Here is a 16,772-nt window from a genome sequence, read left to right on the forward strand (position 1 = left end):
ATTACTACACATGTGCCTATACAGTATATTTACATAGAGACGCTTGCTATCGGCAGAGCAGGAATCACAGGTTATGCAGCAGCAAGACAAACCATGATAAGTGTGCCCACGTATTATAGTTACAGTCGCTGGAGCTGACATTGCCAGTGATGTGATGTCTACCCTAAGAGGATATCAATTGTTTTTTTTTTCACGTGTAAAAGGACAGAAAACGTAATGATGAAAAAATAGTCTGTGTTCAATAAGATGTTTATAACCTTATAATTGCCTCCATTATGTTATCTGTCCTTAGCTACAATATCCTCCTTCTGCGTTTTTGGTCATTCTTTACAACAGAGAGCACATGAGGGAATGATTAACTTGGAAGGTAATGGTGTTTCGGGAATTTTAGGAATTGAGGACTGCCAAATATGCATTTGAAACAGTAATTTTTGTCTTTTATGACTACACACTCCACCATCAATATATTTAGAACCAACATTATGAGTTTCCAGATCTGGTTAATGAAACCTATCCCTGATGACATATACATTATTCTAAAGTAAGTGCCTTTAAAAACAGACACAGTAAAAAATAAATAACCTAGATTGTAAGCTCTAATGAGCAGGGCCCTCTGATTCCTCCTGTATTAAATTGTATTGTACTTGTACTGTCCTCCCTAATGTTGTAAAGCGCTGCGTAAACTGTTGGCGCTATATAAATCATGTATAATAATAATAATAATAAAGTTGTACGATTACATAAATATATAGACTTTGCAAACACCAAGAGGCTTTTACACAATTTTCCACGGAGCGTCATAAATTTACCCAACATTTTATATACCAGTGGCAGAACTACCAGGGTTGCAACAGTCGCACTTGCGATGGGGCCATGGCATTCCACCCCTGTTGGGGGGGCCACAGCGGGGTTGCTAGTCGCAGGGCTCTGAGCTGAGAGCGTGTCTCTCATGGAACAGCACAGAGCCGGCACCGACAGTTTTATCTCCCCCTCAGTCCGTCCTCTTTCGCAATGGATGGGAGAGGACACAGCCATAAGCTTTACACTTGACTGCCTGCAGAGCGCACACAGGAGAGGGGAGAGAAGACAGAGCAGATCGGCTGTGTCCTCTCCCATCCAGTGCAAGAGAGGACTGACTGAGGGGGAGATAGAACTGTCAATGCCGGCTCTGTGCTGTTCCATAAGAGACACGCTCTCAGCTCAGAGCCGTGCTGAGAAGGCAGACAGCACTGATGAGTACTGACAGGCTGCACTGATGAGGCTGCACTGATAGGAGGCACTAATGGGCACTGATAGGAGGCACTGATGGGCACTGATAGGAGGCATTGATGGACACTGATAGGAGGCATTGATGGACACTGATAGGAGGCACTGATGGACACTAATACGAGGCACTAATGGGAGGCACTAATGGGCACTCATAGGAGGCATTGATGGGCACTGATAGGATGCACTAATGGACACTGATAAGAGGCACTAATTGGCACTGATAAGAGGCACTAATGGGCACTGATAGGAGGCACTAATGGGCACTGATAGAAGGCACTTATGGAAACTGATAGGAGGCACGAATGGACATGATAAGAGGCATTGATGGACACTGATAGGAGACACTAATGGACACTGATAGGATGCACTAATGGGCACTGATAAGAGGCACTAATGGGCACAGATAAGAGGCACTAATGGGCACAGATAAGCACTAATGGGCACAGATAAGCACTAATGGGCACAGATAAGAGGCACTAATGGGCACAGATAAGAGGCATTGGTGGGCACTGATAGGAGGCACTAATGGGCACTGATAGGAGGCATTGATGGACACTGATAGGAGTCACTAATGGACACTGATAGGAGGCACTAATGTGCACTTATAGGAGGCATTGATGGGCACTGATAGGAGGCACTAATGGGCACTGATAGGCTGCACTGATGAGCACTGATTGGAGGCATTGATGGGCACTGATAGGAGGTACTGATAGGCTGCAGTGATAGGAGGCACTAATGGGCACTGATAGGCAGAACTCATAGGCTGCACTGATGAACACTGATAGGCAGAACTCAGGCAGCATTGATGAGCACTGATAGGTGGCATTGATTAGCACTGATAGGCAGAACTCATAGGCAGCATTGGTGATCACTGATAGGCAGTACTGATGGGCTTTGAGCATTGATAGATACTGATAGGTGGCATTGATGAACACTGATAGGTGGCACTGATGGTCGCTGATAGGGAGCATTGATGAGCACTGATAGATGCTGATAGGCAGCATTGATGAGCACTGATAGATGGCACTGATGGGCAGAATTCAAGAGCACTGATAGGTGGCACTGATGGACGCTGTTAGGTGGCATTGATGAGCACTGATAGGTGGTGCTGATAGGCAGAATTGGCGGCATTGATGAGCACTGATAGTTGACACTTGTAGGCGGAATTGATGGACACTGATAGGCAGCATTGATGAGCACTGATAGGCATCAATGATGGGCACTAATAGGTGGCACTGATTATCAGTCTAAACAATTTACCAACATTCTTGATGCTTAACTGCAGTCCTTTCCTCACACAGACACAGCGTGGGAGGAAAGGGTTGCAGATAACCGGCAAGTCTGTTTACATGTGATCAGCTGATCATATGGTAAAGGGCCGCTGCGATTGCACTGGATGCACGTCCCAGGGGGCACGCAGGAGGCAGGGTTCTGGGAGGATGTCTATGGACACCCTCCCAAAATTGGAAGACAGGGTGCCAACCATGGTTTCTTGCACCGTGGCTCTGAAGGTTCTAGTTACGCCTCTGTTATATACTGTGCATGCACATCACTCCCTGCTCTCAGGAAGCTTGCACTCTAAGGTCTCTATGTCACATACACACTAAGGCCAATTTGTACAGCAGCCAATTAACATACCAGCATGTCTTTGTAGTGTGAAAAGAAACTGGACTACCTGAAGGAAACCCACTCAAATCACAGGGAGAACATGCAAACTCTATGCATATAGTCTCCTGGCTGGAATTCCAATTGTGGACTCCAGTGCTACAAGGCCCAAGTGCTAAGTTATCTTATCTATTGCTAAAGCCAGCCATAGACGGTTTGAATCTTGGCCAGTTCAGCAGGGACCAGCCGAGATTGAAACCATGTATGTGCAGGCTGACTGTACCCAAGTTGATTGATTGATCAACTTGGGTACAACCAACCTGTCAGATTTTTCATGCGATCATTGACAGCAGCTATAGCCGCTAGCAATAATCACTGTGTGCTGTGATGGCTGCCCCCCGACGGTAGAATACAATAGCTCCATGGGAGGTATTCGCCCCATCAACACTGACTGTGTTGACCTGTGGTTTGAGGAAAGAAAATTGCACCGTCTATTGCCGGTGTTCTATTAAGAAAAGCCTCCTGTCGTAAAATACCTCAGATGGGTCTGCGCATGCGCAGTACCAAACATCACTTCAGCTGATATGTTGATCAGCTGGTGTGACATCAACACAGCGCTGGAGCAGCTCGTCGGAGGGACTTTTTGATGGGAGACAGTATTCGACGTAATAAAAACAGTGGAGGAAGACGCTATGCAAACAGCGGAGGAAGAACATACTTGTCAGATTCTGTCTTGCTGTTGTGGGGTGGTTTTTTGTGTGCTTTCCGTGTTTTCGTGTTTTCCGTGTGCTGAATGGTGTGCTTTGCTTGTGTGTAAAGGTTGCAACACACACAAAACAGGCCCTTCAACACACCCAGAACCCACCCTGCAACAGCGAGGCTCAAGCTGACAAGTATGTTCTCCCTCCACTGTTTGCATAGCGTCAAATAATGCCTCAGATGATCTGTGCCTGCGCTGTGTTTTGACATCACGCCAGCTAATCAATATATCAGCTGGAGTGACATTTGGTACTGCGCATGCGCAGACCCATCGGAGTAATTTTTTTCCAACGAGAGGCAATTCTCTACAGAACACCGGCTTAAACGTCACTTAAAAAAAATAAATAAATAATACTTTTGGGTGAAGGCCACTTTAACAATGAAATACCTTATATACATCACAAAGCATTCCTTCAAAATGTCTTAGAACCTAAAAACCTGCAAGTTTTAGTTGTATACGACGATGGCTAGATTTCCTTGGGCATCAGTGTTGGCACTCTCTCACTGGCAAACACTAGAATTGGCAAACCATTAAAGGTTGCCTTCTAGAAGACTTTGCAGGATTTTCTCTCCAGCAAGTTTGATTTGCTGAATCCTTAAGCCACTTGATGGGATTTACCAAATCTACACTAATTTACACGTCTTCATTAAGATATGGCACTAACAGTCAATGACAAGGGCTTGACCTTCTCAAATGTCATAGTTGCTTTATTTAAAAGGTGATAAAACAAAAAAGAAAATATGAAAACGAGGACAAAACTTTGTTTCGTAGGCATAATGAGTGATAACTGAACAGGTTATTTCTATGCTGTACTATGTGCAACTGTCTTTAAAATAATCTTAAACCTTCAGTTTTATGTTACAATGATTTTTATTGGTTATCGTGTCTAACTGTATACAGTTTTCTTAAGCAAATAATTTTTTGTGAATCTGTTATAAAGTTTCTTACCTGGAGATCCTTCCAGTAACATGCATCCTGTTAGAGGCTGACAATGCTAATCTGCTGCTTCTCAATTAGCAGCAGTGTTGTCAGCTTGCCATAAAAGTTTCTTCATTTGGCTATTGGACTGCCTAGCTAATAGACCTGGTAGGCAACCAGCGGCTAACTAATGGATAATACACGTCAGAGAAAAAACACTTGTGCTAATTGTGAGGCAGGGGAAAAAAGTTGTTACTGGCAGGATCTACACATAAGGAACTTTGCAACAGACTCACAAAAAAGAATTTGCTTAAAGGACAAGTACACTTTTGGGAACATGTTACTTGTTCTACCTGATTTCAGGGTGAAGCATGTAACATGTTCCCAGTGCTGCAGCCGCCGCCCGCTGCCCCCCTCCCTGTGGCAGCAGTACGGGGAGAAGTTCCCCGTACCAGCTGTCACTGTTTGAAAACAGAGTGGCCATGCAGGGCTCCGCCCACACAGATGCTTCATACATACACACAGCTCTGTGTGTCTGAATTAACTACAAGTCTCGACATCCTTAGCGGCTGTCGGCTTGTAGTTCTCAATGAACTACCACGACGCTGTGGATCTCTGTGGTAGTTCATTGAGTCTTCCTGTCAGGGAGTATTGGCTTACTCGTGCTGGATGTACGGATAAGCAGATACACTGACAGTGTCCAGCAGACCTACATGGCATCAGGGATCTGCAAAAAAAAATTTGCATTTATTATTTAAAAAAAAAAAAAAACTGAACTTATCCTTTAAAGCTGAACTCCAGGAAACTTTGCAGTGCAGTGTGGCTGCACATGCACTGCAAGGGTTATCTGCTCGTTTCTGTGTAGGGGATTTACCAAAGCACATTTACTTACCTGATCCTCTGCTCCTACAGGCTCTCCTCCACTGCTAGACCAGTCCCTGCAGCCTTTTCTTTTCCATGCCCAAGCATTCTAAGGTCCTCTGACATCATTAAGACCAAAGCAGGGTACATAGCCATTCAATGGACATAAGGACACTGAGGTACAGTCCACCGTCTGAGCATGGGGGAATGCCATTTGCTTAGGAAGTGCAGGATCAGGTAAGGGTGCTTTTACTGTCCCCCAAACTAGAGAGCGATCAACCCTTGCCTTGTGGGGTTAAAGTCAAATTAAACTTATTTAGACTGCAGCGATGTGAAATTCGTAAGCTCCCTCACTGGCACCAACATCTTCTTTTGGTCTTCTGGGATGACATAATTTACCAAGGTACGCTCAGCTCAGTGTACACTGTAAAGAAATTGGAAGCAGGAAGGTAAAAAAACATTTAATGCAGAAGAGACACAGGGGTGGATTTACTGAAACTGGAGAGTGCAAAATCTGGTGCAGCGGTGCATGGTTGCCAATCAGCTTCTAACTTCGCCTTGTACAATTAAGCTTTGAAAAAAAAAAAAAAAAAAAAAAAAAAAACCTGGAAGCTGATTGGTTTATATGGACAACTGCACCAGATTTTGCACTCTCTAGTTTTAGTAAATCAACCTCATTCTATGTCTGTTCAGCAATACACAACCTTCCTACTTGCAAATACTTTTTTTCTCAATGTAAGGATATTTAAGGAAACGCATTGTAACAAAACTGTAAGGCATAATGTCAGCCACACTAATAAAAGGTTTAAAGTTTATATAATAAGTTTTACTGTGTTGTATAGTAATTTTGGATTATTTTTAAAGCTCAACTCTAGTCAAAGGTTTTTTTTCTAGCTTTGAATAGAAACATATGAGATGCAGTTGCTGCCAGGTTTTTTATTTAGTCCCTAAATCCACTGCAGAGATTTTTATTCACTCCCCATACTTGTGATTCTGTACAACTCCAACTTTTCCCTGCCTTGCCAAAAACAAAATAAAAAGTTTACACTGGAGTTTGGGCTATAAATACAGTAATAAAAACAGCTGTAACTGTTCTAACTTAAAAGGTCTCCCTGAGTTACATTAAGCTAAATTCTATTTAAAGTGGTTGTAAATGTAGCGCCACCCCCGAAGGAGCCACTTGGTAATTTTGGGTTCACTGATCTGCACCTCAACCCCAAGAACAACCTCAGCCCCTCTGGCACACCTGGTTAAACAAAATCACTGCAAACACAAATGCAAAGGACACCAGCCTGTAGTATTTTACTAGGAATTCTTAAAGCAGATAAGAGATTGACTAAGGCGGCAATGACTATGACTATGGCAATGACTAAGACAATGACTAGCTTCACAAAGGGTATGCAATTCAAGGAAATTACAATAAAATCAACCAGTAATAACCTGTAGACCCTGAGAGAACCTATGACCTCAGGTATGAAAGGGGGAAAGATTGAATTTCTTTGTGTCAAACTACTCCCATAAAATCCTGATGCCACGGGACCCGAAGTAACATAACAGTTTATAAAACAACAGTTTTGTAGGGAATACAATATACAAACAACTGTTGAGTAGGAGTTCCCCTTAATGTGCACTAATGTTATGCGCTGAGCCCCTTAAGTGGCGGAAGAAGAAGAGGAAGGTGAAGTCCTTGTTGTGCAGATATCCCGCGTCTACAGCTAGCTCAACAAGGGCCCAGGGGAATTAGGGGCAATAGTGACCAGCAATAAAGAAGGACCTTTGCAAAGTGTTTCCTTTGAAAGCTCTCAGGTAAAGAGATGGGATAAAGATGTCTGCATGCAATGTCTTTGTAGTGTGTACACAAGGTGGGCTTCTGCCCTCTCATCAGTCCCAATAATAATAAGGCTCAGAGGAATGGGATGTCCTGAAACAGGCTCTTGAAGGATCTGCAGGGACTGGCAACCGTATGGCTCAGAGATCGAGCGATGTCTGCAATGTCTGCGCCCTTGGTGGAGCTTGTTGGTAGGAAGGGCTATCGCTCTTTTCTGGCTGTGATATACCCCTCTCAACAGTCAAGGGGCAAGAGCTCCTACTCCTGCAGCTAGTCTTTCAGGCCGCCTCGTGGTCTCTCCTTCTCTGGCTGTCTCGTGCCTCCTTCCTGGATCCCCTCTCCCCCTGTTGTGTCCCGGGGGCTGTAGTTTTCTCCTTAGGGTCCCAAATGGGGCACATTTTTTTTACAGACTGAACCTCCTCTTTGAACAAGAACACCAAAGGAAGATAAACCCCAAAGGAAGGAGGTAAGTACAATGTGTACTAATATGTTACCCTTACCTACATGTCATTTCTCACAAGATATGGTGTTATAAAACTCAGCTCCATGTTACTAGACCTTGCGCTCTGCTCTGCAGTGTGTGAAGTAGCTGGCTCCATAGAAGTCCATAGGGATTTCCCCTATGCTGCAGAGCACAGAGACTGCACCGCAATCCATAGCAGAAGCACAGTCCTCTTTAGTATTAACTTTTTTGGAGTTCCTATTAGTTTAGAACTTCCCTTCCTTCCCTTTGGTGGTTATAAATGTGGACACTTGGATACAACAGGCTTTCTTTTTTTAAACCAAATAAGGTGCTAATGGGAGGCATGTTCCCTGTACTCATAGGAAGGCTTCATGTCTAAATTTTGTTTGCAGTGTATGTAATAACATATACTTTTTAAAGTGTCCTTTGACATACAAGCAGAACAGAGGAAGAGGGAGAGATAAACCCATTAATCAAACAATGTATTATTTCATAGCAAACACTTCAAGAAGGAATTTCATGATTCATGCTTACGTACGGCACATTGGCATTTATAGTATTTCACAGGTAGGTGGGAAATCTTTGGTATGATTGTATTAAAGTTTCCCTGCAGTTAGAGATGAAGCCGACTGATGTTACCAAAACAGGTAGGAATCACTGAATAATGGGAAATAAGACAGCCATCCTTTCACTTTTCCCCAACAATCAACCAGGAACAGTCAGAATGGAAAATTTGGCCAGTTACACACAACAATACAAGTGAAGCATTACTGAATGTAGCAAGAACATTTCTTGCCACCACCAGATCCAATGTGTGAAGTGCTAAATGTATGACAGCCAAAAACAGGACATTTCTTCACAGATGTCATATTTAGTAATTAAAACAAGTGTTAAATAGGAAGAAAAGCCCAAGGTTCACACTGCCGCGACTTGGGATCCGACTTGTGGACCCTAAGTTGCGTGACATGTGAAATCCCATGTTAGTCAATGAGAGCTGTCTTAATTAACGCTACTGAAGTAGCTCCGACTATAGAAAAGATTCCTGTACTACTTCAAGGCGACTTCTATCTGACTTGTGCCCATAGATTTTAATGGAAGTCGCCTCCAAGTCGGATCCTCATTTATACTGATGTGATTACGATCCTGACTGAACTCGCACGGTTTCATTCCCGCAGCTCAATGTGAACCAGGGCTAGAGCAGAAAATAAAATTGCACTCGCCTAATTGAAGGCCAATGTGTTCATCAGAACCAAGGCTCCAATGTAGCGGATCTCCAGGCCTCTTTTACAAGTTAAGTTCAATATAATTTTATGTAGAGCTGTTTGATTTGCAGAACACAACACAATATGATTCTCTGCAGATTGAACACATCTCCATACATATTTTCAAGAGCAGTATAATAATAATAATAATAACAATAATAACCATCACATTTCTCCAGGCTTTTTTAACCGGTTCCCGACCGGCGCACGCCAATGTACGTCGGCAGAATGGCACGGCTGGGCAAATGGGCGTACCTGTACGTCCATTTGAATTCCCCGCCGTGCCATTGTGTGCGCACCACCCGGGAGCTCCGTGAGTCGGGTCGCGGGTCCTGCGGACTCGATCGCCGCGGGGATACCCACAATCGCCTCACGGAGAAGACGAACGGGGAGATGCTGATGTAAACAGCATCTCCCCGTTCTGCCTAGTGACAAGTGTCACTGATCACAGCTCCCTGTCATCGGGAGCTGTGATCAGAGTAATGACACAGCTAGCCCATCCCCCTACAGTTAGTAATCACTCCCCTAGGACACACTTAACCCCTCCCCGCCCCCTAGTGGTTAAACCCCTTCACTGCCAGTGTCATTTACACAGTAATCAGTGCATTTTTAATCGTACTGATCACTGTATAAATGACAATGGTCCCAAAAATGTGTCAAAAATGTCCGCCATGTCCGCCATAACGTCGCAGTCACAATAAAAATCACTGATCGCCACCATTACTAGTAAAAAAAAAAAATTATTAATAAAAATGCCATAAAACTATCCCCTATTTAGTAAACGCTATAACTTTTGCGCAAACCAATCAATAAACGCTTATTGTGATTTTTTTTTACCAAAAATATGTAGAAGAATACGATCGGCCTAAACTGAGGAAAAAAAATGTTTTTTTATATATTTTTGGGGGATATTTATTATAGCAAAATGTAAAAAATAATGCGTTTTTTTCAAAATTGTCGCTCTTATTTTATTTATAGCGAAAAAAATAAAAATCGCAGAGGCGATCAAATACCACCAAAAGAAAGCTCTATTTGTGGGAAAAAAAGGCCGTCAATTTTGTTTGGGAGCCACGTCGCACGACCGCGCAATTGTCAGTTAAAGCGACGCAGTGCCGAATCGCAAAAAACACTCTGGTCAGGAAGGGGGTAAAATCTTCCGGGGCTGAAGCGGTTAAAAACAGATTCACAAACTAATATTGCTAATGCCATTACAAATGTTCCTCCATGCTCCCTGCTCTCTCTGTATGTACGGTGCAGTTTAGGCGTACAGAAATAATATATAAATGGTTCTAAGAAATGATTCATTACTCATTTTTTCCTTTTACATTTTTAGAACAGTGACGTGAAGAGACTTCTTTAAGTGATTAAATAAACTGATAAATTCTGTAGTGTGCATATGTCAATCATCCACAAATGCAAGATAAAACGCAGTGAAGGAGAACGTAGAGATAACCAGAGACCTGTTCTTTAGGTTACATAAATTGAAAAGACTTTCATAAAAAAGAAAAGAAACATAAGAGATCTATGGTATGGCAGCTTGTATGTGAACAAAGCTAGCAGGCTGTGCATTGACTTCTAGTTATTAAAGATTAAAGTAGGACTAAAGGAAAAACTTTTTTTCATTTTGTTTAGAGTAGGGGAGGGTTATAACCCCTGCCAATTTTTTATTTTTGCCATATGTGTCCGATTGGGGAGATTTCACTTCCTGTTCCATAGCCAAAACAGGAAGTGAGAGGAAATCCCTCTAAAGTGAGGGCTGTCACCAAGGTCAGCAGAACTAGTGGCCCCACTAATTCGGGGTACTTTGTCGCAGTAAGTGGGCTTAGCACTTTATGACCATATAGTGTGACCAAATCCCTGTATTTTTTTTTAATATGTTCAGGTGTTTTTAACTAGCCCTGCAGGAAATGTCATTCTTGAATGTGTGCGCTGTAAAATATTTTTTGTACTGTTTGTAGGTCTTATAGCAGCACCATCTTGATTTTAAACGCATTGTAGGGTGTGCCCCCCAAATATGTTTTTGTATATTGTAATAGACCTTGACCAGGTTTTTTGGGCTGGAGCACCCCTCCCTCTCCTCATTACCTCTTATTTAGTGGCCACCAGTGCATAGGATGTATCCCCTTCAGTTCTCCCACATAGAGGAGTTCAGCTCTCATGGTTGAGACAAAGGATCTTCCATTCTATTACTAGTGTAGGACCCACTAATTCGGGGTACTTTGTCGCAGTAAGTGGGCTTAGCACTATATGACCATATAGTGTGACCAAATCCCCGTATTTTTTTGAATATGTTCAGGTGTTTTTAACTAGCCCTGCAGGAAATGTCATTCTTGAATGTGTGCACTGTAAAATATTTTTAGAACGAGTGGCCCCACTGGAAGACATCCCCACTATTCCTGTTCTGGGGAAAACCCAAAATTTGTGATTTTCTTTTACTTTCTTCTGTGATAATGCTAAACAGTACAAATAGAGAGGGTGAATCTCCCAGTCAGAAACAGAGACCCAGACAGCAATAAAAATCTGTCAGATTTTCTAATCCTCCCCAGTGTATCCAAAACGAAAAAAAAAAAAAGACGTTTTTCCTTTATTAATACTTGAAATCCCGGTGTATGGTTTTTTTTTTTTTTTTCATGCACATATCTGAAAGACAGGAACTTGATGAGCGATGAGCCTGTACCTTGAATCGGATGGAGCACGATACAGAAAAGCCCAATGCAGTGGTTCTCAACGTTAGTAAGGCCAGGGTTACTTTTTCCAAAACCTTGCATGCCCCAACGGTAAAAAAAATGAAGAAAGAAAAAATCATTATTATGAGTACTTCAGAAAGTATCACATCTACCTTGCTTTGACACTAAATATGTTTAAATAGATAAGACCACACGCAGGCCAGACTAGATTCACCAATCCACCAGACAGATATATATAGATATTGTGAAGTGCCATTATTGGGCGCTCCTCAGATATTCTATGGACTGCTACAGGGACAATTTGATGTTCGGAGGTCATTAGCTGCAGCTGTTCCCTGATAATTTGCCAGTACTACTTGCCAGATGATGCCACATGAAACACATAACAGTGTAGCCTGTTGCCAGGATAAGAGATTTCCTTTCAAACTACTGGTGCCACATAAAAGCACTCTTTACATAGGACCTCAGCAGCATGCAATTTATATGCTTCCACTTAAATGTCTGAGCAAAGGTAAAAAATATTCAGTAAATTTGCATTTCCCTGCATTTTGTTTCTTTTAAAAACATTGCAAGTACAGAAAACTAATTTTTGATCCTGCCAAAAATCCAGTGAGCTCTTAACTTATCATAGTGAGCTGAAAACACTACCAATGATACGCTGAATTTCTCTGAGTTCTCCCCAGAACATCCCCCACCCACCCTCAGTACTCATCTCCATGAGATTTAGGGGAAGAGCCCATAAGCACAAAGGAACTGATCTGAAGATATCAAATGGTCACTTTAAGATGTTTTCTGAGACAATACTAATGCCGCGTACACACGGTCGGACTTTTCGTCTACAAAAGTCCAACGGACGCTGACGGACTAAAGCTGGCTGGTAATCCGATCGTGTGTGGGCTTCTCCGGACTTTCAACTGACTTTTTTAGCCTCAAATCCGACGGACTTTAGATTTGAAACATGCTTCAAATCTTTACGTCGTAAGTACGACGGACCCCGAAATCCGCTCGTCTGTGTGCTAGTCCGACGGACAAAAACCCATGCTAGGGCAGCTATTGGCTACTGGCTATGAACTTCCTTATTTTAGTCCGGTGTACGTCATCACGTACGAATCCTTCGGACTTTTGTGTGGTCGTGTGTAGGCAAGTCCGTTCGTAAGAAAGTCTGCCGCAAGTCCGCCGAAGGTACGTCGGAAGTATGTCGGACAGGCTGTCGGACTTTTGTAGACGAAAAGTCCGACCGTGTGTACGCGGCATAACTCTTTTGAGGACCAATTTAAAATTTTCCAAACTATAAATTCCAGTGCCTCACTATTTGTGCTAAATACTTTTACTTTTAATAACCGTTCCTTTGTAACCTCATACACGGGGTTACATGTTGTTATTCGCTTGTAAATGTAGAGCTCATATATGTAACAGTACATACACAGACAAGCTGTAAACACCAGCATCTACTTATCTGTACTAAATACTTTACCCATTCCATTTGTCACCTCATACATGGGGTAACATGTCTTATAAATGAACAGTTCAGGAAAAGTACATACTATAAACAGTAGGTACACTCTAATTATTAAACATTTGTTGAGATTTTGCCTATTCAAATGAAACAGTTGTACTATATAATGTACTCTTATCTAGTGCCCATAAATGGGTGTGCATGGTCAACAACAGTATTGGATACAGTGTTGCATTCGAATGATACTCAGTTGATAAGAAAGCAGAACTCTAAACACTTGCTAAACAGCTAAACACATAATGAAAAACCAAATGCCAGACAGTAATTTTTTATTTAGATTTTTCCAAATGACGAGAGAAGATAAGAATCCACTTACAGAGAGGATAAACTCCCTGTCACGTACAGAAAAGCACATGAAACAATAATCATAGATATAGATTACAGACAATCATTTAGAACAGTGGTCTGCAAACTGCAGCCCAGGAGACAAACATGGCCCTTTGCTTGCTTTTATCTGGCCCTTGGGCACTATTTTATTCACTAACACCAATGAAGTGCACAATTCCTCCCAAATAACACCAACGATGGGGCACAATTCCTCCCAATGATGAGGGATTGCTCATACCCATTGATGCTGGGACATTTTGTACTCCTGATGGCCACAATCTAGCCCCCCTAAAGTTTGAAGAACAGTAAACTGGCCCTTTGTTTAGAAAGTTTAGTGACCCTTGATTTAGATCATAGTACATAGTCTACACAGTAGGTGTGCGAATAAACAGAATGATTAGGACTGTTTAGGGAATCAGTCAAGCATTTCACCTTTTGGCAACTGAGCATGTTGGTGTATGAAGGATGAGTAGCGTTAAATCACTATGAGTGAATATAGAAAGGTGGAGTGTAAGTATGATGAAAGAGGATAGCCACCCAGTGTGCAAGGCCATATATACACTATTGGAGAGAGCTAATTTGTGTTTTGAATTAGGTACGGTAGGTGCCCCAAGCATTCCACACTGTGTTGAATTTGTCCAGTGTGTTGCGTAATCTAGTCATTAGGTGTTCTATTAATCTTACTTCTTTGATCTGATTTAGTAAATTATGCAAAGAATGGGGAGCTGTCTGTTTCCATCTAGTATATCGCTGTAAGGATATGGGTTAGCAGCTTTTTAAAGTTATTTTCTACACTCTGAATTGGGAGACGCAAAGATGTGTCAGAAGGTCCGGAGATATAGATTTTGCTCATTTTGAAAGCAAGGCACTGGCCTCCCCTGAGAAAGATGTGACTCCAGGGCAGGATCACAAGATATGAAACAATGTTCCCTCTCTGCCGAGTTGCATCCCTAGCATATGTTTCTAACCTTGGATAGATAGAATGCAATACATCTGGTGTCTAGTACCAGTGCAATAAGATTTTATATGTATTCACATTGTATGTTGTTCATATAGATCTTATGTGGGCCTGAGAGGAAAGCATCCATCAAATCTCCAAGGAAAGCTCACCCCGAAATGAACATGTAAGCAAAGGTTCTTCAAGATGTGTACTCAGCATTTTGTGCACATCAGAAATCAGAGCTCTCCTAGAAGGCCCCATCCTACAGATCCTCTTGAAAGAGGTAAACTGATCAAATTTGAAATCTTAAATTGTAAGTCCAGGCTAGATCGAATTAAAAATAAAATGGTTCCCACCCCCCTCCTATGCTAACTACCCTGCAGAAGGAAGATGCATCTTATACTTACCTAGTCTCTTGGCGCTCCGGTCCAGTCACATGATCGCTCCAGGCAGCTGGCTTCAGGGAAGAAGAGGGACAGCCCCCTATTGAGTCTGTGGAGCTGTGTAATTCCAGATAAAATTAAGCAAGGCTTTCTTATTTTTTAGGATCTTCTAGGGGGACCTTAATGGGAAGTGTAAAACTTAATTTGTACTTTGGATAAAGTGAGGAAGAACTTCTGTTGCGTGTGACACCTTTGGGCAGACTTCATTAACCTTCTTTCCTTGTGACACCAAAACAGGCAGAAATAAAACCCAACAAGGGGTTATAATGGTTTCCTATTCTATGAGTATTGTTCTTGTCTCTGTCCACATCATAATTCCCTTGATCACACGGGGCAGGATCTTCCCAACCTAAAATCAGACTGCTATAAACACCCAAGGTTTTCAATTTTCTGCCCAAAATTCTGGATGGACGTGGACTTTGAGGGTACATTTATACCAGGTACGGTGGGACTGTGTTGCGAGGCTATTCCAGCACAGTCCCACCGCAAGACAAGGCAAAGTGCCGTCACATTGTTGCTTTGTGGTGGTGTGCAGGCGTTGTGCGCTGAATAAAAAGTACTATGTGCAGCGCAGTCACTGCATGCCAGCCGATAGAACTGTATAAAATGTCATTGTGTGACATTTCAAAAATGTTCACTTGAAAAAAAAAGAAGGAAGTGCAATGTGTCAGGATAGGTGCACCAGCACTGCAATGCACATGAACTACTGCATTGTAACGCAGCCGCTGGTGTGAATGGACCCTAAGTACATATACATTTACTGTTTTACAGGGTAAATAATTTGTTTACTGGCTTTCTTGTGTAGCGGTGTAGTTGCCACTAGTAACAAACATCCACCAAATCACCCCGCTGCCAGACACCCATACATCACTTGCAGAGACAGTGAACAGTCTTTTGTTGGTTTTGTTTTGTTTATTTGGGGGGGTGCAACTTGGTTGGGGAAAAGAGTATATGGGATGCCCATAGGATAATTGAATTGCCAACATATTCTAAGGTTGTAAAAGTTAGCACATAGTTAGAGCCAAAAGAGATGATTTGCATGTATTTATGACTATGATCTTTCCTCCTGCATCACCATGCAGACTGTTGCTCCTCCTCTGCTTAACGCCTGCAGACTATTGCTTCCAGGCGTTCCCCATCCATCACCGTGTAAGGGATGAGGACATCACTCTTGACCGTGTAAGGGTGATGTTCCCAGAACTTCTCTCCTCCTGCACAATTCTTATATTGAAGTAAAGTAATGTCATATCTTCTTCTGAAAGCAGGAAGGACTCACTCTGAATAAATCATCTAAGCTGGCTCTGGTGGCTCACAGCTACTAGGCCAGAGGCCTGCAGCACCTCTCCCCAGAGGCCTAGTAGTTTAAAAGCACATTGTTGGATGGTGGACTACTGTTCCCAGCCAGCCCAGCTTTCAAATCCTGTGCCCTCAGGCTACATCAATTTGACACATCTCCCCACAGTCTCTCCTCTGATCCAGGACTCCCCATAATTGACTGCGCAAAGATGAAGACTTTGCTAATGACCGTGTAGAAGCAAAGTTCCCTCACAGACTTCTTGGCACGTCCAGCCCTCCACTGTGGTACACTCACAGACCTTTCTCTGCCCTGAGTCCTTGATGGAGAACTTGACTGGACCATACATTCCGACAGCTTCACCTGCCCCTCTGCTCCAGAAGTTCTTTATCAATGACCGCGTGATGATAAAGACATTGCCAATGACTGTGTAGAGGCAAAGTTCCTTCACAGATTCTCCCTGGGCCTCCTCCTGTGATTGGCGCACCCCCCCCCCCCAGATGGGGGTGCCCTCCTGCTGCTGCCTAGTATTCCATCCTCCACTTCACTCAGCCGACAACTCTCCCCAGTGGCATGTTACCTCAGCTTATATAGAAGGC

At 42.8% G+C, this 16,772-nt stretch overlaps 1 protein-coding gene across 3 annotated transcripts in view; it reads right to left on the bottom strand.

Moving 5' to 3' along the window:
* Positions 1–16,772, bottom strand: part of COA1 (cytochrome c oxidase assembly factor 1) — a 205,469-nt gene that overhangs the window by 25,579 nt on the left and 163,118 nt on the right. For all 3 annotated transcript variants that reach the window (XM_073630556.1, XM_073630557.1, XM_073630559.1), the window contains one exon: positions 11,644–11,727. In XM_073630556.1, coding sequence (XP_073486657.1) covers positions 11,644–11,727 — 84 coding nt within the window. The remainder of the gene's footprint in view (positions 1–11,643; positions 11,728–16,772) is intronic.

The sequence above is a fragment of the Aquarana catesbeiana genome, linkage group LG05 (genome assembly GCF_042186555.1).
Source record: "Aquarana catesbeiana isolate 2022-GZ linkage group LG05, ASM4218655v1, whole genome shotgun sequence".
Lineage (NCBI taxonomy): Eukaryota > Metazoa > Chordata > Amphibia > Anura > Ranidae > Aquarana > Aquarana catesbeiana.